At 48.3% G+C, this 23,834-nt stretch overlaps 1 protein-coding gene across 1 annotated transcript in view; it reads left to right on the top strand.

Moving 5' to 3' along the window:
• The window catches only part of PAPPA (pappalysin 1), a 224,107-nt gene that overhangs the window by 190,437 nt on the left and 9,836 nt on the right, over window positions 1-23,834 (top strand). Inside the window, exons 19-21 of the mRNA XM_028529324.2 lie at window positions 447-556; window positions 9,415-9,486; window positions 14,146-14,244. Of these exons, the coding sequence (XP_028385125.1) occupies window positions 447-556; window positions 9,415-9,486; window positions 14,146-14,244 (281 nt within the window). The remainder of the gene's footprint in view (window positions 1-446; window positions 557-9,414; window positions 9,487-14,145; window positions 14,245-23,834) is intronic.

Below are 23,834 nucleotides of genomic sequence, written 5' to 3' on the forward strand. Positions count from 1 at the left end.
AAGAGCAGGAAGACAGAGGCGAGGATGTGTGGGGCTCAGAGGGAAAACCAAGCAAGCGCAGGCCAGGTGAACTAGCCAAAGCGTGAAGGTGTTTCGTGGGAGATGAGGCTGACCAGATCATGCGAGGCCTTGAATGCCAGGGAAAGGGGCTGGACTTTGTCCTGGATGTGGGGAACCTTGGAAAGGTTTTCAAGCAGGGGGAAGCAAGACCAAACAAGGCCCAGGGCCGATACACAGTGGGTGCCAGCTGCGTTGGAGACAAGAGAACAGTTGGGGAGGCCAGGGACAGCCCCGCTGGGGAGTTCAGTCCCTCCCACTGTTCTCAAGGGGGGCAGCCCAGTCCACTGGGGACCAGGGAGTGGCAGGGCCCACACCGTGCGAGAGCAGCCTGTGAGCACCAGGAGACCGGGGGCTGAACCGCCCCCTCCCACTCTGCTTCCCTACAGGGTCCGAGTGTGCCACCTCATGCCTGGACCACAACAGCGAGTCCATCATCCTGCCAGTGAATGTGACCATACGAGACATCCCGCACTGGCTGAACCCCACCCGGGTGGAGGTAAGTGACGGGGGCTGCCTGCCTGCCTGGGGCCGAGGGGAGGAAAACGACCGTGTAGAACACTTCCTATGGCCCGGTCCTGCGTGAATCCCTTTACATGTGTTACAATACCAGATGTTCACACCTGCCTGTGGGTGGGGACTTACTCACAATCATTTCTCCAGTCCTTAAGCAGTTAATACTTTCCCTCTGCCGGGCCCTGTGCTAAGAACCTGTTCCTCACTGTCCCGCTGAATTTTTTGACAGCCCGGGAATGAGAGGGCTAATGTTTCTAGTTTACAGATGAGGAAACTGAGACATGAACACATCAGCAGAAAGCACAGAGTCAGGCCACACACCTGTGTCTGTCTGTCTGTCTGTCTGTCTGGAAAGCCCGAGCTCATGAGAAGGCTGCTGTTGGGCTTCCCTAGTATCGGATAAGCTCTTGGAAGGCCTTCCACATTCCCTAGCCTAGATCTCTAGTATCTCTCCCCATGATTTGCTCATTTGGTAGAAAGCAACTAGTGTGTGTTATGGGGAACTAGTAACACCTCTTGTTTATGAAGCACCTACTATGTTCATGTGCCCAGCACTTAGCACACAAGACTGTGTTTAAACCCCAGAATGGTTTTCTGGGGTTGGGGGTGTGGGCAGCACTGTCTGTGTTCTTGACTCGAGGTGCCCTGAGCTGCTCCAGGTGCCAGGCTGCCTGGCCCGGCCAGACCATGGAAGCCTGGCTTCCTGGCAGCCAGTGTCACCGCCCAGTCCGTCTTTGGGGCTGGCCACTCCCACTTTCCTTTCTGTGATCAGTCAGGGGCCCCCAGCACTGAAGTGGGAGCCTGCTCTCATCCTCCACGGCAACACACATCCCAGGCCACGTGTACCAGCTCTGGGCACTGGTTCCTTACCCCGGAGAAGGTGGCAGAAGGAGGCGAGAGATGCAGGGCGAGGTTCAGTGGCGGCTCCAGCCCAGCCTTTCTGCCTGGGGTGCCAGGAGGCCTCACCGTCTGCCCGCCTGCCACAGATCACGCCCTGGATAGCCAGGCAGAACCCGATACCGGGTGTCCTGTTTCTCAGATGAGCCGAGGGCATGGTTGTGAGGGCTTACTCAGCACTCCAGGCCTACACACCTGGCGCTGGACCTGGCTGCCCCCTGCGTTCCTCCCAGCATTCTTCCCTCCTCTCTCCTTCCTCTTTTTCTTCCGCTGCTGCTGCTCTCTGCCCCGTCTCCAACTTCATCTCCTTTTCCTGCCTCTGTTTTCTCTGTTTCTCTCTTCCCTCTCCTGATATGGCTGTCACCTTGCTCTGTCTCCCCTGCGCACTTTTTACCCTCCATGAGCACCCACTCTGTCTCCCTCCTCTTTCTCTCTCTGCCTCCGATGTTCCCACACACCCACCAGACAGCCCCTGTTTCTCTAAGCTCACGCTCCTTCACCCCTTTTCTCCCCTCGACGTGCCTTTCCAGTCCCTAACCCAGAGTCCCGCATAGATTCTCACTGAATGTCCCAGTGAATGCCAGTGGGCTGTATGAATCCAGCAACAGGCACAGAGCCCTTACTTCCAAATCCCGAGGGTGTCAGCGATCACCAAGCCTGTGCCCCTCATTCTGCAGACGGAGAAACCAAGGAGCAGAGGGGAGGGGACTAGGCCAGGGCCCCACGGGAGGCAGAGCCAGGATCTTCATGGTCGCAGCTCCTTGTCCGCCCTGCTCCACCCCCTCCCCCCCACTCTGACTTCTCCAGGCCCAAACGCAGGGGATACACCCGCACACAGGGCGGGCCCAGGAGACCGCGCTGCACCCAGTACTGCAGGGCTCCTTTGCTGGATCTAGACCATGCTCCCCTGGACCAGCTTCCCCTTGGTCCTTTTCTCTGCAACAGCCACCCCCCCACCCGTGAGTGAATTCCCACCCTTTCTCCTCTGTGAGCCCTGGGCACTAAAGAGTTCAGTTATAATTCACTGTGAAATAAATCCAGGGATTTGAAAGCCTGCAGGCCCCCCTCCCCAGTTGCCCACCCGCTGCCTGCCCGCCCCAACCCCCACCCAGTTCCCTGGTCTGCCGGCCTTTATTGATGCCGGCCTACAGAGAGAGCCATAACGAGGTTCAGACCTTCACCAGTCTCCGGAGGCCTCATTATCCAGGAGGAAAAAAATGTGGTAGAAAAAGGGAGGAGGGCGAAGGGCAGAGATTGATGATTTCCAGGAATACAGCAGAAAAGCTGGCCCCGGCTGCACACTTGCCCCTTGTGTGGGGAGAGCTGCAGAAATAGAGCTGCTGGTGTGGGCGCCGCTGGGCTGAAGCTGGCCCCGGACAGCCCTGCCTTCTGCCGGTCTGCCCGTGACGGCCAGTGCGAGGTCGACGGTTGGGGACAAGGCTATGCTCCCACCCCGTCACCTTGGTCCCAGGGTAAGGAGTGAGAGGCCAGACCGGGCAGTTCATGGATGCCTACCGTGAATCAGCACTGGGTCACGCACTTTCCATCCTTTATTTGCACCCACACCCCTACCACACACATGTGCACACACACCCTAGGAGGTGGGTATCAGTCTCTTTGTCTTTCCGGTGGGGGAAATGGAGTCCCAGAGATGGAAGCCTCATGTGTAGGAGGAACTGCAGAGGGCCCCAGCTCAGTCTAATGCTGTAGTTTACTCTAGCTACCCAAGGGGCCCCTCTTGAATGTACAATAATAATAATAGAGGCAAAAACATCTACTGACTGCTTACCAGGGATTTGCTGGCAAATGGTCAGCGGCCAGTTCTCCCCCTAAAACTGAATTCTGATTTGTAGCATTTGCCACTTACTATGGTGTAAATATTCCCACCATGGAAGATGCCAAGTTTTCCAAGTTGCTGTCACTGCACACAGCGTTAGGAAGAGAGAAACACTATTGCCTCCCGTGAGCCCATGCAAGCCAGCTACAGCCCCCACTGGTGCCCATACACGACAGGCTCTGTCTTAAACATATGACATCTACTGGCATGTATGGACAGAACGATGACTACTTAGAGGAGTACAATATCACCACTGAGATCATTTGTTATGACGAGTACACCACAATAGTGGCCTTTGCGAAGGCAGCTCCATGGTCATCTTATGTACATGGTACGCCCCTTGGTGCTTAGCACACAGTAGATGCTCACTAAACATTTCTGGTTGCTGAGTGATGCGACCAAGCTTCTAGGTAAAGCCCAGGAACCTACCTGCTGTTTGTTCTTGGATAAATCCTTTCACCCTTTAGGCCAGTTTCTCCATCTGTGAGATGAGAGGTAGGCTGAGATCAAGAGTCACAAACTTAAACACCTGTAGGAACCAGCCAGGTAGGCTGAATGGCTGAAGCAGGCCAAACACATCATTTCTTTTTTTAATATTAAATACCTGGGTATATCATTCATAGTAGCAGTAGTATTTACTGCAAATATTTCAGGAAGATCTAGAGAAAAATATAAGAAACATCCATGTACATACTACCCAACTTAAGTAAGACTTTTCAAATACAGTTGAGGTTCTTTACTTCTAATTTTGCTATAATTTACACGGTCATCTTAAGCACAAGACTTGGTAAATGTTTAGGTTTGTGTCCACTCATGAAACCAGCTCCCACACCAATTTGGGGTCATTCCCAGCTCCCTAGAGTCCTCCCTGCTCCAGACCCTGCAGTGCTCCCTCCGCCAAGGCAATCTCTGTTGATTTTGATTATTTGTTTAATTGACATATAATTGACATGTAAGATTACATTAGTTTCAGGTGTACTAAAATACTTTAGCTTTACTTTCATTAAGAACGAAACACTCTATCCCTCTATTTTTTTAAAGTACACGCCCATGGAAGCCTCCCTCCCAGCACATGCACTTTGATAGGGATACGGAGAAATTTTTTCCAGTCTAATAAATGAGACAATACAATACAAATTCAAGGAGAAGTTAAGATGCCCCTCGGGCTGAGTAGTGGAGAGACTGCAGGGAATGGTGGGGACTGTGGCAAACTGAGGAAACAGGCTGCTTCCAAAGAGGGTGGTTCCAGGAAAATATGGGAGGGTGGAAACATGGGCTTAGGGTAGCCAGATTTTTCTTTTTTTTTTCTTGAGTACAAGAAATCTGGAGTTTTAAAAATATGAAATCCCTCATTTTTCTTAATATTGGCAAATAATGTTGACTTCTGTTAAGGGCTTCATGTGCCAAACCAAACATTTCTGTGGGTTGTGTAGCCTGGAAGCTGTTGGCTTACAACCTTTGAATGAGATAGGCTCTTCTGGCCCTGGGCATCTAGACTTCAGGGCTCAGGCTCTCTCCCCCCAGCTCCTTGGGAGCAGGAGCACCTCCTGTCTGCCTCGCACTGCCTCTTGCTCAGGGGTGCTGGGAGGTGTTCCCAATAGAAAATGCTGCCCACACCTGAGAGGCTTAGAAGTCCTCTAGCCAGGTGGGATCTTGGATTATATAATGGCTTCTGAAAAGGGGGTGGAAGGGAGAAAGAGGAAAGGAGGAAGGGAAAGAGAGAGGGAATTAAGGAAAGAAAGAGAAAGCAGCATTTATTGAATAACTATGATATGTAGGCATTTTGTCTCCACCACACTCCAATGAGATAAGGATTATCACCACTTTATAGATGAAGAAGCTGAATTTCTGAGAAGATGTCATTGCCCAATTCACATAACACATGTGGTTGAATCAGAGTTTGAACCCAAGGCTAGTTCTCCTGCATCCATCCTGCAGGGCAACCACCTTACACATTATAAATCACAAACATATGCAACACTCGTAGACAAAGGATGCAGAATTCATTCCTTGAAGGGAAGGCCGCATCATGGAAAACCCTGCCGAGTGTCTAAAGGTCAGAGGTGGAAAGGTTCAGAGTCAACATCCGACGTGTGGAAGGGGACATCACGTGCCCAGGAGGGACAGCCCATAGATGGAGAGATGGGTCCAGAGTCCAGTCGTGGGCACAACCCTATGTTCACTCTCCTGCCTGTTAGTTCATTCACTCATTCAAAACCACTCACTGTGCACCTCATTTGAAGTGGCAGGTGGTCTCCTGGTACAAGGGATACAGGGTGGAAAGTGCCTAGGCTCTCAAAAAGCTCACTCAGAAGAAAGCCAGAAGCTCAGTCCCTGATAATAGACAACAAAAATAAATGCTTTTTAATTTGTTTTAAAAAGTTTAAGTGATACAATTCACTCGCAGAAGGTCCCATGAGCCGAGGAAAATGTCAAGGAGAACTGACGGCTCATCTTAGAAAACCTCAGGACGGGTGTCAGATCTGGGCCTCAGGATGAGGGGCCTCTTTTACCATCCCCTCTCATCCGGCTGGTCCTGCCTGGGGCCCATCTTTTCTGGAATTCACCTTTAGACACTTGGCCCTCTCCCAGATGTGTCTCAAAGCCTCTCCACCCTTTTGATCCTTGGTCTTTCCATCAGTCAAAAGAGGAAGCCACTTTATACAGCTTCAGGAGCTAGGGGGATCTGAAGGAGAACGTGAAGTTTAAACTATAGACATGAAGAGCGGATAGGTGACGGTTTAACTCCTGACTGTCATTGCCTGTGTGTATGACTTGGGGCAGGCTCTTTAACTTCTCTGTGCTTTAGTTTCCTCTAGGGTAAACCAAAGTCAAAATGGGTACCTGTCTCGTAATTTTGATAAGGATGAAATAGATGAAAGTTCAGATTGCGGGGCTTGGGCCATAATATTTGCTTAATAGAGGATGTTGTGTTGATAGGAATATGGATAATGATGATGGGGTTGGTGATGATGAGGATGATGATAGTAGTGGTGGTGGTGGTCGAGGTGGTGGTGTGACGGTGGTAGCTCTGGTGTTATTGATGACGGTGGCAGTGCTGGTGGTAGTATTGATGATGGGGGTGGTAGTGCTGGTGTGGTTGGCAGTGATGATGGTCACGGTGATGATGGTGGTGGCGTTGATGCTGGCAGTCACTGCAGCTAGGGAAACAATGTATTCTTCCCATCACCAAGGCAGGAAATGAAAGCCACTTTACAAAACCCGGTCTGAAGGGACTCTGAGGGGGCTGGAGGTCCCACTGGCTGAGAGGTCTCACAGAGGAACAAGGCTGACGTTTGAGGGGCCCCACTGCGATCTCCCAGCTTGTGGTATAAACAGCCTAGCCTTCCCTTCATCTCCTGTTGCTTGTCCCCTTTCCCAGTCCTCCTCACACACAGAGGGGCCCTGTAGTGAGACAGGTGGGGCGTGCAGCCCTGAGGAATAGTGGAAAATCCAAACACCACGGAAAGATAAATAGGCTCATGCAGATAGTATAAAAGTCCTTTTTCTGCACTCACGTCAGGTAAACCTCAACTGACAGAAACGTGTACAACCACACCAAGACACTCCTACAGATGGATTAAGTTAGCTCCCAAATAAACAGGGCAGGGATGGGCATCAAGTCCCTAGCGGATCCTAAGCCTGCTGTTTTCTACTGCTTGAACCATTACCAAGTACCCCTCCACCATCCTTGAATTTTGGCCGGGAACAGACTCTCAGTCCCAGAAAGGAACATCTAGTGCAAGTTTCCCAGAGAGTGTCTCGTGGCTGGGGAGCAGCGGGCAAAAAAGTAGCTGAGCTGGAAGCGGGGAACACTGCGGGCACTCACATTCCTTCGTTTGGTCAACACGCATGTGTTTGCTGGGCTGCATGCCTGGTTCTGGAGAAAGACAGAGATGTCTCAAACCCAGGCTCTGCCCTCAGGAACCTTAAGTAATCGGTCCTTAGGTTAACCATTTCCATGTCATTTATTTCAACGCATCATCACAAGAAGATTATGACAGTTTCAGTACCCATTTCACAGATGAGAGAACCAAGTCTCAGAGTGGAAATTGCAAAGCAATGTTAAGTCAGACTTGTAACCACACCTGTCCTACCTCGGCATCCGAGGTCTTTCCCATTTATCACCTTGTGTGTGTCTATTGGGAAAAGTTTGACGTGTCAATAGTGGCTGTAGGGGGCTAGAGAGTAGGTTTCACATTTCAAGACTGGTTTGCAGATTTTCAAGGTAGATTGTTTGTCCAAGATCTTTAATTCAGTGTATATTAAACTGGTTCTCTAAACTAGACACTGTGCTAGGCATAGCTAATGTTCTTCTGATGCTCTAAAAGAAAGGAAGACAAGAAAATGTAGCCCATTGATAAAAATCTCTGTCTTGAGATGGATACATTCATTCATTCATAACACAAATATTTATGGGACATCCTCCATGTGCCGGGCACCATTCTGGCCACAGAAGATCCAAGATGCTGTGGGGCAGAGAAGAAAGGCACCCAACCTAGTCTTAGGCAGATCTCAGAGCTGTGTGATTCCCTTTGTTTTAGGCTCACCAAGAAACTTAATCACAGTTTGAGTTCCATAGAGGTCTGTCCTCAGGGAAAGAATGAGCTGGTCACATGGATTTTCCACATTCTGGCCCAGGTGACTGTTTATGTCTTAATTAAAACTGATCAACCAGCCCTCAGCCAGGAGAATGAGCCCTGGTCCTATAGACTTCTGTGGCTAGCCCGTGTCACAGCTTCTCATTGCAAATCTAAGCATTTGCCTCCAAGTCATTTTCAGTTTATTATTTTACTTTTTAAAAGAAATCATTGTGATCTGGTATGAAAAGCCAGGCATCTGTGGTAGAAGAGAGAAGAGAGCTTCTAGGATGGTTACCTGAGCCCCATTCCCGATGCTATTTCATATTCCTAGTTTTAGTTTCTTTTTTTACCTACTTGAAAAATTGTCATCATGTTGGATGTTATGAGCTGCCTTAGATCTTTTCCAAAACAATTGCTAGGTTTCAAATCGTGGTTTCTCCACTTAACAGCTATGTAGTTTGGGGGATTTATTGTCCTTGTGACCTAATATTAATGCCCACCTCACTGCAGAGCAAGAAATAAATAAGACAGTGCATAAAGCAGTTAGCACCATGAATGCACTCAATACATTTTAGTTGTCATCATCATAACAACAATTATTATTATTAAGAGAAGCTATAAATAAATACATATATGCATAACTATAAGCTTTGCCTGAGGCTGGGAAATGGGAAAACTACAGAGGAAGTCTTGAGAAGAAATTTCAAACATAATTGCAGATTCTCCAGGTGAAAAGATGGGGAAAGCAGTTCAGTGGAGGAGAGCAGCAAGAACGAAGTCACAGGGCTAGGGTAGAAAAGTGGGGGCCACCTCAGGGAAGTGTGAGCTGGACCATATGGCATGGTGGCAGGTGGAGGCTGGAAGGGTTCTCTGGCTCCACAGGTTCTGAATCAAAGGGTAGTTCATTCATCCTCCAGTTCTCAAATTGCACTGTGAATTAGAATCATGTAGAGTCCTAGGCCTTGAACCATAGAGATGTGGATTCATTAGATCCAAGGTGCCACCCAAGAATGTGCCTCTTCAATGTGTTCCCATAGTGATCCTGGGAGAGTGGTCCTCGGTGTTATCATTCTCCATGCTCAACACCATTCTCCCACCTTCCTGCTGTAGACACATGCATGCATGCACACACTGCAACACACATGTACACCCACACATGCAGTCATGTATGCACACATACATGAACACACATACTCTCTCTTTACCCTTCCTCCCACCTTATCCTCAACTCCGTCCCTGAGTCAAAAATCAGAAACAAATTTTCAGAAGGGCCTTTCTGATCCTGTCTCCATCCCTCCATTCTGCTTCTTGTCAGCCCTTATTCCCGCCAGGGAAATGCAGAATTTTAACATTATGGCTCCTGTTATTGCATGTATCTGGGCAAATCCGGCACCTAAATGCTAAGGTGAGGTCAGAACTTGGAAGCTCCAGAAAGAGGTGGGGTGGTTGAACGTGGTGCCGACAAAGAGATGGCTGCTCCCCTGCCGAACGAAACCCATCTGACCTCTCTCCCTCTCTCCACAGAGAGTTGTCTGCACGGCTGGTCTCAAGTGGTACCCTCACCCTGCCCTGATCCACTGTGTCAAAGGCTGTGAGGTGAGTTCCTGGAAGTGCTCCTGCTGTTATTATTGTTCGCATTCTATTCATCATGGCTGCCACTTCCTTCACCTGCCAAATGCTGTAAATGCCCTTTCAATGGACTTGTTGGACAGGAATCAGCAATCCTATTTTACAGATGGTGGAACTAAGGCACAGAGGTATCAGCAAACATACTCAAAAACGTGTCTAGTGGGTAACAGAATCAGGATGCCGAGCTCGGTTTTTCTGCTTCCTAAGCCTGTGCTCAGCATCCCATTGCATTTGTGAGTGAGAGCGGGAAGCAGGCCATATTGATTTAGCACCTGTGAAATGCCAGAAATTTAACCGGCGTTATCACATTGAAGTATCACGGAACCACATGAGGCAGGTCTTTTTAATTCACACTTTACCGATGAGCATCTCCCAGAGAGATCACTTCCTGTGCCAGGTGCGTGCTGTTCACATGCTCTTCAACCCCAGAAGTAATGTAGACCACCTGAGACCCAGCCATTGAGCTGAAAGTGGAAGATGCCCTCTGACCCATCTGCTCTCTGACTTCACAGTCATGCCCTAGAACTTGCAATTATGGAGCTGTGTCTCTATGTAGCAGTGACCAGCTGGCAGCAGGGCAGGGTACTTGGAGTGTCACCTCCGTTCTCAATGGGCTGCTTTTCATAAAACTGAGAGACATTTTTGTGTACCCCCAAGCCCCTGTGGTCCTTAGCTGGCAGTGAAAAGGAGACCTCAAATGCCACCCAGGCTGATGTCCAAATCTCTATGGTTCCCCCAAGCCCACTCAGGAAAATGCAGGTGAAAAAGGACTAGACAAGGCTCTAGAAAACTTTGTATTTGATGAATTTCTTAGATTGTCAGAGCCAGAAATGCTCTTCTAAGTCATCGAAACCTGACTTTTATTTTAAAGATGGGAAAACTGAGATCTAGACAGTGGTTGGTCTAAAATGTGATAGAATGCCCAAGTTGGAAGAGTTCTCAGTGGGATCTCATCCTATTCATTTGTGGTCTAGACTGGGAATTGTGGGCCCGAGAGGGGGTGGACTGGCCCTAGGAGGCACAGAATAACAGACATGGAGCCAAAGCATGAATCCAGGTCTCCTGACTCCCAGGCGGGTGCCTTTCTTCTCCACCAGGTCATCTCCTGCTCATGAATGGCCCCCTGGCCTGTAAGTGTCACAGGACAGTCCCTTGGCCACACACTTTTTTTCCTATGTATTGGTTAGGGAGGGACCTTCTGCTGCATCTTCTCAGAGCACTTAACACTGGAGTCTTTAAGGACCCCATCCTTCCAAGAGTCAGCCAAGAATAGGAAAATCAAGGCCGAGGCCATGTGGCTGTTGCTTCCTCCCATCTCTGTGAATCAGTCCAGCATTTCGGCAAAAGGAAGGTTGGGTTACCTGGGCATTCATTCTGCTGAGTTGGCAGTCTGGGCAACCAGTGTGACAGCAGAATTCGATCCCTCCTTTGACTCAGCAGCGGGGCCTAAGAGACCCTCACCTGCAGGCTCTGAGCCCTGCCAATGATGCTTATCGCCTTTGCCCTTGCAGGTGCCCCTCATCTCCTTTCTTCCTTGGCTTAGAGCTAATAGTTTGTCTCTTGTCTGGGGCTGAAAAGTATGCTTAGAAGAGACACAAATGCTTCATGTAGGGAGGGGCCATCAACCTGGAGTGTCTAGAGGTAGCCAAGATCCAGAAAGGGTTTGGGACCCTGAGCCCCCAGCCCTCGACCCCAGCCTGTGTCCAAAGTGGTCATTCACACTCATTCATCACAGCTTCACTGAGTGCCTATTATGTGGCTGACTCTACCCTAGTTTCTAAGAATAAAATGATCTTAGTTAAGTGGAAACAGTAACTATGCTCCCCCTGAGTCATTCTTGCTCCCCATCTCTCCATGCATCCACTTAGCCATGCATGCATGCATCCATTTATCAACCATCATTTTGCTAAATAAACATTTAAGGAACATCTATTTCATACAGTGTTGCTTTAATTGACAGGCATTTTGCTGAGAAATCTAGGATATAAAAATGGATGGCACACATTCCTGCCCACAAGGAATTCACAATACAGTAAAAGGAAATGGACAATTAAGGAGAGCATTCTAAAATACATACAGAGGTTATAACCAAGGCAGTTCAGGAAACTGTAGAAGCACAGAACATCTTGGGGATATCAAAGAAGACCTGTTAGAGGGGTAATATTTGAGCTAGATTTTGGAGAACGACTTGCTTACATTATTAGGAGTAGCAGCATGAGAATTACCAAAGATGGGAGAAATCTTTAAGTAGTATATCTTTTCACATGGCCCTTTCTCTGGAAATTCTCCTGTCTTCACCCCTAATTAGTTCCCACTCATCTTAGGGTCTCAGCTGAAACATCTTTTCCTCAGGGACACCTTCATGAAGCTCCCTGATTAGGTCAAATCCTTCCACTCTTTATTCAAACAGTATTATGTACTTTCTTCCCTAGCTCTTATCAGAATAGAAATTGGCCAATTAGCTATGTGATTATTTAACTAAAGTCTCCCTCCTCACTAACATGTAAGGTTTAGAGGAGTAGGAGCACTATGTATACTGACTTACTATTAGGTTTTTTTTTCCTTTAGCACATGTGCAATGACAGGTAGTCATTCAATAATAGGGTTGAATAGAGGATGGATGGATGGATGGAGCTGCAGCTGTAAGAAAAGCACATAGAGGAGTGTAGCTAATGATGAGACTGGAAATTTTTCAAGGGCCAAGTTAAAAAAAAAGAAGCATTTCATTCATTTTTGTCTTTTTCTGAGATACTCCTGAGATACTCCTTTGGCATGCCAGTCCCTTTCATTCTAAGGATGGGACATTTGGTTTCATTCATTAGTTTGCTTATATGTGATTGAGGAAGAACATAAAGGACTGAGCCCACAGGCAGACCTCCCAAGGCACAGAGAAAAGCAAAGAGCTTATTGTGTGTTGGTCTGATGTCTGTGCCACTCTAATATAAATGCAGTCATGTATTTCTTATGTCAGTCACAAGGCAGTCACACCTCTGCTCACAGCTGAGTGCATGTGCACGCACACACACATACACTCGAGTATAAGCTCCATTTTGCTAATATCTTTTTTAGACACAGACAGGGCAGTGATAAAATGGAACCAGGCACCATGAGATGGGGCACAAAGACTCTATGAACTTGTAGCAGAGATGCAAAAGCCAGGGATGCTGCACAGGATGGACTCCTGTGAGCTTGGGATGGGATGAAGAAGCCAGGCTAGGGAGGAGAGACCACTAAATCACAGGGGTTGTGCTGGGATGCAAGGGTCTTAACCAACAGATGACATCTTTCCCATCAGTGAGTCACTGAGCATCAGAGACTCTAACCCGAACTTTTGTCACAGGGGTTTCCCTGTCATCTGCCTTCTGTATATTGAAGAGTCACACAATATTATTGCCTTTGATGGGAGGAAGGCGATGTTCACTGCTTTGAAAAGTCAGTGGACTAACCCTGCCTCTTCAGTACTGGGAATCCTGAGGCTCAGAAAAGATAAGCCACTCAGACAAAACCATCAAATAACCACCCAGCTGGCTAAAATTGAAAGTCTTGAACCCAGGTTTTCTAAACCACCGACAACTGCCTTCTTGCTATGCCAGTACAATTATATTCCATTGCAGAAACACCTCTAAGATCCAAAGTTGTACTGAGCATTAAATTAGGTGATTTGGAGACAAAGATGGACTGGATATTTGCCCGTGTCTCTGAGCAGCTGAGGCATACCCACAGACAATATGAGACAGTGTGCTAAGTGCTCGGATGGGAAGATACAAGTGCTTGGGGGTGGGGGTGGGGCTGGGAGGTCGCAGAGACTCCTGACTTCCCCCTAAGATGGCTTTGGGTTCAGAGCAGTAATGATTCAACTCCATCATCTTTTCCTCCTCTTTGGAGCATCACAGAGTTAGAGGCACAGAGGGAAAAAAGAAATAAAGCAATATGTGACGGAGCCTAGAAGGGTAAAGAGGGAAACAGGGAGCCAACTTAGATTTCAGTCACCCCTCTGCCACTGCCTGCATGATCTTGGCCAGTGCCCTCTCCCGCTCTGACTCTCAGAGTCCCCATGTGTGAAATGAGAGTGGTGATGCCCCCCCCCCTTCACGTGGTGTCCAAGAACAAAGGAAGAAAACAGACATGTAAAGCATGTGACAGCGGCACGTCTGCACTCCGGTGTGAGAGGGGAGGAGGCCCACAGTCTTACACAGACCACGGTGCCAGGTTCCTATGAATTCTGACATCGGATCTTTGTGATTCTTGGGCAGTTCCCATTTAGCTTCCTAATATATTTGCATATATCTTAGTATAAATTATATTTCATTACCTACTACCAAGAAAAGTGGGGCAAGGGGACTCAAATTTTCTTATCCTTTCTTCCCCCGCTTCAGGAAGGTGTGAGTAGTCTACCCAGTGGCTTTGCATTCTCCGGTGTGCAGGAGTGTGTCTCCAGGGTTAGCACACATTAGTTGGGAAAATCTTGACTAGATGAGACTCTTGTTCAAGGGGGTGTTGGGACCTGAAGCCAGGCAGAAGCTTGTGAGAAGATGAGAGACAGCTAAATGATGACTGCGGCCATGCCCCGTTCACTGCAGGAGGCTAACAAGGCATCTTTCCTTCCTGCTCCCTCCTCCTCTGTAGCCCTTCATGGGAGACAATTACTGTGATGCCATCAACAACAGAGCCTTCTGCAACTACGACGGTGGGGATTGCTGCACATCCACGGTGAAGACCAAAAAGGTAGGCAGCACCCCCTCCCCTGGCAGCCCTCTTACAGGCCTCACCAGCTCACTGGGCCAGGATCACCCCTACCTGTTGGACAACCCATTGTTCTGATTGTGCCAACACAAGCCTACAAGTTGTATTGTATTGTGTTGTATTGTATTGTATTGTATTGTATTGTTTTTTATTCTTTTAGTCACTAGTTGAGCTAATGTCATGTGCTTAGGCCCTGGGTGACGTTTGGAGGTTCATAAACTATTTTTGCAGATTTGGTCTCTAACCCTCAAAGCTTAGACAAATAAAAGTGTGGTACTTACTTTTAGAAGGGAAGGACAGAGTGCTATGAGGGCTCAGGCAAGAGGCTGGAGAACCTCTGCAGAAGGATTGGCATTCAATGCTGTAACTTGAGGGATGCGGGCAAGGAGTGGGGAAGTAGCCAGGGAAAGAGTGTCAGGGTCAGAAGGCTGGAATGTAAAATCCTACAGAGGACATGCACTTCTAGGGGTTATGGCTAAAGTCCAGGGGAAGAGATGAAATGGGACATTCCCAATGAGGTCAATAATGGCCGTTGAGCATTTTCTAATCTTTTTGTTTTTCTTACCTATAGAATTAGGGGTGAAGTCCTGGTTGTGATTTTCTTCCTTTGTGCATCAGGATGCAATGGGAGCAATTCAAGTGTTTATAGTAAAACTAAAACATATGACTGAGATGCATGCGAACCACTCACAGAAGGGTGGCCGTGTCCACCTTCCTCCTGACCAGAGATGGAACCAGAGTTTGAGGCCCCAGCTAAGAGCTGAGAGAGAGGTGGTCATCCCGGGCAACCTGAGTTGGGAAGTATTCTTGTGATGAATAAGTGAATGGGAAACTGTTTCTATTTTTATACTCATCTACTATCTGAGCTGAAAAATCATTTGATCACAGGTATTGATGATGGAGATACACACACACACACACACACACCCCAGATGGTCATTGCACTGTTTCCATAATGAGTTCTGCTGCAGCAATTTCAGGCGCAGGGCCCTGAGATGAGAGTTGCTTCTTCACCGAGGGACCCAGAGGCACTTCTTTGCCAGTTCTGAATATACTTCCTAGTCCTGTTTCTTCTCGTTTCTGCCCATGTCATAAACGTCATTTTGGCTTTCTCCATGTTGAAAAGATTCCCTTCTCCCACTTTAAGTTGCTTCTCCTGATAGCCAAGACTACAGAATGCAGATGTCCAGGCTTGCTTCTTGGAACAAGAAGCATGCTCACTGAGCACGGACTAGGAGCCTAGCACCAGCCCAGGCCATGTGCATGCAGCAAGCAAGGCCGGGGCACTGTGAAGCTCATGACTTACAAATGCCACCACACATGAAGCAGTGAGATATGCAGTTGTGATTGAACTATTGCTGTGGAAAAGGCAGTGAAGGAGAGGTGCGAGCTCTTATGGGGAACAGTGTGAAAGTCAGAGGCGTCTTCCCCAGGGAAGTGACCGTGAGTGGGAGTTTTCCAGGGGAAGGGAGACAGGGTCCTAGCAGGATGGAGAGAGTTGTCAGAACTACGTGCTTGGGATGGGTTAGTGACTATGGGCCTCTCGTTTGGTGCACGCAGCTTGGCCTTAGCTCCTAGCTGTTAAGAAGTGTTTGGGGCTTTCTCCAGATTCGAGATTCCTAGAACTCTTCCTTCTGGAGAAGAAACAATGTCTCAAATTAAAGTCATTCTTCTTTTCACAGTTGAATTTTTACATGAACTCCAACTTCTTGAAACCTTCCTAGTTTCTCTTGTAAACACTCAACTACTCCCTGCAGTAGACTGGTTTATAGAAACAATAGGTGGAGAAAAGATATAAAAATATGAAACACCCCTAAGTGAGCTGCTGTCTATGCCAAACACTGTCAGATGCTTGTCCTCCTTATCTCATTTAACCCTCATTTCAGCCCGACAGGTTGCTTTTATTCCCATTGCACAGGTGAACCAGTTTTGGCTCAGGTACCACGGGGCTTGCCTGAGTTCCCTGGGCAGCAAGTGCTGAGGCTCACATCCCAGCCAGTTCTGTCTGACTCACAGGCCCAGCTCTTTGTCCTGCACGGGGCTGAGTCCCAAAAGAGGAAAGCAGGTGGGGAGAGGACCTTGTCCTCAGAGCACCCGGGCATGACCTTCTCAGTTCCGGTTGGAGACAGTTCACTGTCAACCCAGACTGCCAAGGAACCTTGGGTGTGGGACCCCTCCCCTTGGCGAGAGAGAGAAAGCAGCTTTTCCCAGCAGCAAAGACAGGGTGGGGAGTAGCCGAGGTTCCCAGCCTTGCCAGTCATCCCTGACGCCCCAGACAGGAGTTTCCCCAGAGCGGAAAAATGTCCTGGTTTCCGTCTCCAGTTTCCACAGCAGGAAGCCTCCGCCGGCAGGAGCGGGGCCAGATGCCTCCCTCTCATCCCCTGGCCTTCACCTGCCGCTGCCACCTGTGCTATTGGCCCCAGACACATATCATGGGACATTCCCTGACTATGAGCAGTCAGACCAGCACTCAGAAACCCACAGACAGGGCAGATGTGCTTCATGTACCTTCCAATGTACAGTAATTCCATTGCCTGAGCCCATATATGTGTTTGACCGTGCACTGGGATCTCTGTGCCTAACACCTCACATAGACTCCAGAACCACCCAGCGAGGTAGACAAGTGAGGTTCAGAGGGGTGGAATCATGTGTATGAGGTGACACAGCTGTGTTAGGGTTTAGCCCTTCGTGACTCCAAACAAATAATGAAGCTACTTTCTATCGAGAGCTTGCTATTTGCCAAGCATGGTGCTAACTGCTTTCACACATGCCATTGCATTTCATCAGCACGGTAGCCCTGTTGTAGGTGTCGTCTTTGTATCTGCGTTTTATACATGATCTGACGCTTAGAGGGTTAAGGTCACACAGCCAGTAAGCGGTCGAGCTGAGATGCAAACCCGTGACTCTCAGCCACACAGCACCTGCCTTTAACCCCTGCTCTGGACATCTCGTGGCCGTGGGCTTGCCCCATCCCCTTCCCCTTGTGGGTGGGCTTCTTGCGTTTTAGTCCTCCTGGGCTACAGTCCTGGGTATGAACTTCAGGCCCAGGGTTAAGTGCTCAGCACCTTCTCCCAGACTTCCTTCTTGCCAACTCACCACCTAAACCTCTTCCCAGTCCCCAGGGCTGGGGCCTCCCAGTCACTTGGCCCAGAATGATGTCTGTCTACTCCCTCTATCCTTCCTCCCTTTGTTTGTTTCTGCAGACACCAGCTGTTTCCCACATCTGCCTTGTGTGACCTGGGCCCGGCTGACAGACAAGAGCAAGACAGTGCAGGAAACTCCGTCTGACAGGGGTGACCAGTTTCTCACCCAGACACCTGTCTGCAGCGCAAGGCAGACAGGAAGGGGCAGGACTCAGCCTCCCAGCATGTCAGTTTATTATTTTCCTGCTGGAGCCTTGAGGAGTCTCCAGTACAGAGCAGATTTCCAGAATGGCTGCTTCAACAGTTTCCCCTCATAATCACAGCAACAAAAAGTATTCCTTTCAAAGTGGAGTCACTCTCAGTAAGCCTGTGTTGGGGCTGTAACAGAGGAGGGGACAATCACCTTAACACATTCAGTCTACCCACATGTGCTAAGGTGTAGTGGCCTGGAACAACAGTCGTGGTCATGTTTCAGGCAGCTAGCTGCAGGAGACTGACTCTGGAGGATGTCAGGGTGCAAGCCCAGCTCTGTGACTTAGCTCTCTGACCTTGGGCAGGCCAGGTTCACCCGGGATTTTTTATTTCTTGACCTTTGGATTAGATTAATGTCTCAGGACTCTATATGGACTCGTGCGTGCAGTGGTCATGGAGCAAGAACTTGAAGGCTATGCAGGGCTGGGGCCAGGAGAGAGTAAGAAGTTGTCAATGTTATAAACATATCTTATTACAGGATGCCATGCCCAAATGATGGCATTAAGTGTGGGGTTGCCATATTTATTTGCTAAATCTAAGTGAAAAGAAAATGTTTCACCCAGATGTAGCCACTGGTTTAAGGAGGCTCATAATTCTCATAAGACATGGGAAGATAATCAAAATCATTAAATGGAAAGCAGCCTTCTTAGCAGAGAGGCCAAGATAAAGAAAGAGCTGCATGTTGGGTGTCAGAGTTAGGGATGTCCACCAATGGTTCTAACATCTTGACCTAGCAATCAGAACAATCCTTTTAAAACAAAGTCAGATGGTACCACACCTTTGGACCAAGCCCTGCCGTGTCTCCCCTTTTTACTCAGAATAAAACCAGTTCTCCCAGTGGCCTAGAAGGCCCTATGCACTGCCCACACCCATCCTTTCTCTGACCTCAACCTGCACTATCAGTGCCCCCTCTTCAGTTCGCCCCAGCCCTCCGGCCTCCTTGCACAGGCCAGGCATTCTCCTACCTTCCAGCTGTTGTCCCTGGCTGTTCCTTTGGCTGAGAACATTCTTCTCCATTCTTCCTTATAACTCATTCCCTTCCTTCTCCAAGTCTTTGCCCAAGTGTCATGCTTTCAATGAGCCCCACCCTGACCTCCCACCTTATAGCACCCCTGACACTCCCACACCCGTTTGCCTTGGCTTCCACTTCTTTCTCCCTCCACAACACTTCTCACTTGGGCACAGACTATGAAATGTATGTATTATTTATTATCTGGCAACCCCTACCCTTCTTGCTGCTAGAATGAAAATTTCATAAGGGGAAGGACATGCATCCTGATTTGTTTCCTAAAGAATCCCAGGTCCTGATGCTGTGGGATGATACTGTGCTAGGCTATGAGCAAGACAGACCTGGTTTTGGCCATGCAGAGTTCATGTCTTGTGGACTGGTAGCCAGGCATTTAGAATAGAGTAAGTGCAAATGGAGACACAGCAAGTGAAAAGAGTCAGTAAGCTTCTAGAAAGGGCAGTAACAGAGGCGAGGCACAAAAGGTGTAGTAAGGTCTTTCCCAGGTCCGAGGAGGAGGGCAATGACCAGGCAACGGGTGAGAGAGAGAAGGTTGTTTCTGACAGAGGGCCCACCTGTGCGTGCATCCAGACGTGGGTGAGAGCACAGAGGAAACTGTGATCCCCTGAGTGTGGCCGGAGCCCAGTGCAAGAGAGGAAGGAGGTAGGAGCTGAACTTAGAGGGATGAGAAAGGCTTGTATAAGCAAAGCCAGGGAATTTGAATTTTATCCAGAGAGCAATGGGATATTCCATGATTTTAAGCACTGAGCCAACCTGGAAGGTCCTAGAAGGCTTCCTGGAAGAGGTAATAGATGTGCTTAACTTGGAAGGTTAGTAAAGGTAACAGGCAAATGGCTAAACAGATTAGATAAATTCCTCCCTGTCCATAAATCACTGGCTGCTGGAGTGTTATGATTTCCTCATTTGACTTTTTCACGTGAATGAATTAGACACTCGTTTTAGCGTGTTCCTGTGAAGGAATCAGACTCTTCCATCCAGAAAAGCATGTAGCATCATAACCACTGTCAGTCCCACCATCACCACCATTATTATCCCCACATCATCACAACCACCACTGTATGAAGGTCACCATCACCATCATCATCATCCACAATTGAGCACATATTATATGCCTTGCACTGTGCTAAATGCTCTACTTGAATTTTATACTTTATCCACAATACTTTCATGTAGGAGGATAGTTATCACCTCCATTTTATAGATAGAGAAACGGAAGTCCCCCAAAGGGGAGCCACTTGTTTGACAGCATGCACTAAGTCAATAAGAGGGAAAGAAATCAAACCCAAGTCTCCTTTTGGTCTACGGTGGGGCTTTTCTCCACTTTACCATCACTTTTCCTCCATTTAACCCTCCGCTTAGTCACACTTAAACAAACCTCCACATTCACTGACTGTTCCATGCCCTCTGCCAGGCACGGATCCACCCCACCTCCAAGGAGCTTGCAGGGGAGTCCTCATACTGAACATCACACCTCGGTCTACTTGGTCTCATTAAATCTTTCCATCAACACTATGAATACCCTGACACTCAGAGTGGCCAAGTGATTTGCCCAAGGACCCAGAGTGGGCAGCAGACAGTCCAGGCTTTCTGACCTTCAGCACAGGGAGCCTCTTGGTCCCTCCACTACACACTCTCTGCTTGTGACCTCCCTGTTGAGCCTGAGTCAGAATTCAGACCCTGCCTGTCTCCCAGCCTCAGATGAGACCTGCAGCCAGAGCCTGGTGGTGCATTTGCTTGGGCTGCATTCCTGAACCGCTCCCACACGTGGCTGGAGGTGTCAGCCTGGGCAGCTCACCCAGAGGAAGAAACCCTCAGACCTGGACAATGTCCTCAGCCCAGAGGGAAAAAGGAGAGAATCCTGGCCTTTAGTCATTGACCTGGGCTTGTTGACAGAATCCCAGAGTGGGTGGCCAAGCCATTTATGGGACAGCCTAGCCACATGGTGCTGGGAATGCCAAATGTAAACTGGCTACCGCAGGCGCTTGTGCTGTGGGTGGTAGGTTTCCTTGGGAGGCCATGTAGGGGAGAAGGTGGCAAGCTGCTTGGGGAGTCAGGGAATCTGGGAGTTCTGCTAAGAGCTGACTTGATCAGGACTCTTCAGTTCCCTTCTCCATGAAAAGGGGACCCTGGTTCCCACTCTGCCTGCTGTTTGGGGGCACAACATGGAGGAATGGTCACAAATAGGGATACAGATCCCAGGCTACCTGCCAGCCCAGTGATTCACCTCTTTGTATCTTAGTTTCCTCTAAGATGTAAAACAGGATAATAAGAATAGGTGCCTTATTAAGGGTGTTGGGGAGGGTGAGTATGATGATGCAGGGACATAATAAGGGAGAAAGGGCTATTGGACATTAGACAAAGCAGCGGTCAACCTGGCCAGGTGGGGAGAAGGTGCCTTGCCCTTACCCTTACTTGCTGAAAACTCTCAATGTTTGGAGTAGGTTTCAGAATCTGGCATCATCTAGTTATGAAGCTCAGGGAATGCGTGTTTTGTTTTGAACACACTGAAACCTCTGTTTTCTCATCTGCAGGATGGGTAACTAATAACAATAGCCTCACGAGGTGGTGCAGAGTGAACATATTGGCACATGGAAATTGTGCACCCATGGAAGGCCCTCAGGAAATGCTAGCATGCATGCATACATGTGTATGTGTACATGTGTGCATGCATGTGTGTGTGTGCATGTAAAGTGGTGCTCACTGCTATTAACCTGCACAAATAGGCTGCCCCAGCCTTTTCCACATCAGACCCAGGAACACCTGGGAGAGTGGATGGAGCTGGCCATCTCCACCCTCCTCTACCCAGCTGTAGGGCCTTGATCTGGAAGATGGTTGTGGAGAAAGGAGAGCTTGAGACAGGCAGTTCCCACAGAGGTGAGAGGAGGGACAGGAGGAGGGAACAAGACGCTGGGCATCTCCTCGGCACTGGGCACTCTGCAAGCAGGTTTGGAGGCAACATTATTTCATTGACTCCTTCTCAGAATGCTGTGAGGTCTTCATGAAGACCCTTGTTTTATAGATGGGGAGATGAAGTCCACGGGGGCCAAGGACCTGCCAGCAGCCACACAGTGCCTGCGTGGAGCCTACCCCAACCTCAGGCTTATCTGCCCCCAAGCTCCTTGTGAGGGCTCAGAGAATGTAGCTGCATTTTCAAGTGTGTAGTGGAAACAAGTAGCTGTTTTGGCTGCAGATCTGCCTCCTGAGATCAAACGTTCTAGACTTTGCTGTATTCTGCTTGGGGTTCCTTCCCTTTGGTGCCAGACACATTTGCTTGGGGAAATGCTGAAATGGCCTGGGTTGACCCAGGGAGGAGAGAGAAGGTCACTCACAGCCATGGAGCCAGGGTGGCCAGACCGGCCTAAGAAACTAACTGGAGGCAATTGATGATTTTGGAGAAGCTGGTGCAACTGGGAATGACAGAAAGGGGAACATGCAAGGCAGGGTTTGTAGGAAATATGCATTTGTAGATTCTTTCTGGCCAGGGGGTTGCCTTCTGTCTTTCTGAGACAGAGAAGGACTTTCAGCCAGATGGAAAGGTACAGACCATTAAAATCAATCTTAACATACAGATTGAGAGACGTTTGGCCAATATGGAAGTATAGGTAGATACATTTTGCCTCCTCGCACAACCAAAAGAAGGACAACAACAAATTTAAAAACAAAAAATAACCATAACTGCCAGAAAATCAAACTATATGGAAGTCCAACAACCAAAGAGTTAAAGAAGAAACATTTACCCAGGCCGGTAGGAGTGGAGACAGGCAGCTGGGGCAGAGAGGACATGTAGCAAGGTGGTGGCTAGAGTACCAAGGTGGGCGAGGTGGTGGCTGGAAGACCTGGTAGTCCCACATTTGAGTGCGGATAAACCAGGAGGAACAACTGGGGAGTGAGATAGACTGCGCAACCCAGGGTCCTAGCACAGGGAAATAAAGTCTCAAAACCTCTGGCTATAAATACTTGAGGGGGTTGTGGTGGCAGGAGAAACTCCCAGGCTCACAAGAGAGTTTCTTGGAGAGACACACAGGGTCCTAGAATGTACACAAGCCCACCCACCTAGGAATCAGAACCAGAAGGGCCCAGTTTGCTTGTTTGTAGTGGGGAAAGTGACTGAAAGCTGGCTGAGAGCTGAGCAAGTGGAAGTATTCCCTCTCCCAACATACAGTGCCACAATGCAGCAACATGAGTTGCCCTACCCTGGTGAATACCTAAGGCTCAGCCCCTTCCAACATAACAGGCACACCAAAACATAAAAACATAGCACAAGTGAAAGAAGAGATCAAAGCTCCAAAAATAGAACTAAGTGATGAAGAGATAGCCAACCTATCAGATACAGAGTGTAAAACACTGGTAATCAGGATGCCAACAGAATTGGTTGAATGTGGTCACAAAATAGAGAAAAAAGTGAAGGCTATGCAAAGTAAAATAAAGAAAAATATGTAGGGAACCAACAGTGAAGGGAAGGAAACTGGGACTCAAATCAATGATTTGGAGCAGAAGGAAGGAATAAACATTCAACCAGAACAGAATGAGGAAACAAGAATTCAAAAAAATGAGGAGAGGCTTAGGAACCTCCAGGACAACTTTAAACATTCCAACATCCAAATCATAGGGGTGCCAGAAGGAAAAGAGGAAGAGCAAGAAATTGAAAATTTATTTGAAAAAACAATGAAGGAGAACTTCCCCAATCTGGCAAAGGAAATAGATTCCCAGGAAGTCCAGAAGGCTCAGAGAGTCCCAAAGAAGTTGGACCCAAGGAAGCACACACCAAGGCACATCATAATTACATTAGCCAAGGTTAAAGATAAAGAGAGAATCTTAAAAGCAGCAAGAGAAAAAGAGACAGTTACCTACAAAGGAGTTCCCATAAGACTATCAGCTGATTTCTCAAAAGAAATCTTACAGGCAAGAAGGAGCTAGGAAGAAGTATTCAAAGTCATAAAAAGCAAAGACCTACATCCAAGATTACTCTATCCAGCAAAGCTATCAGTTGGAAGGGCAGATAAAGTGCTTCCCAGATAAGATCAAGTTAAAGGAGTTCAATATCACTGAGCCCTTATTATATGAAATGGTAAAGGGACTTATCTAAGAAAAAGAACATGATCAAAAATAGGAACAGTAAAATGAAAACAAACTCACAACTATCAACAACT

This window comes from Phyllostomus discolor, chromosome 3 (genome assembly GCF_004126475.2).
Source record: "Phyllostomus discolor isolate MPI-MPIP mPhyDis1 chromosome 3, mPhyDis1.pri.v3, whole genome shotgun sequence".
Classification (NCBI taxonomy): domain Eukaryota; kingdom Metazoa; phylum Chordata; class Mammalia; order Chiroptera; family Phyllostomidae; genus Phyllostomus; species Phyllostomus discolor.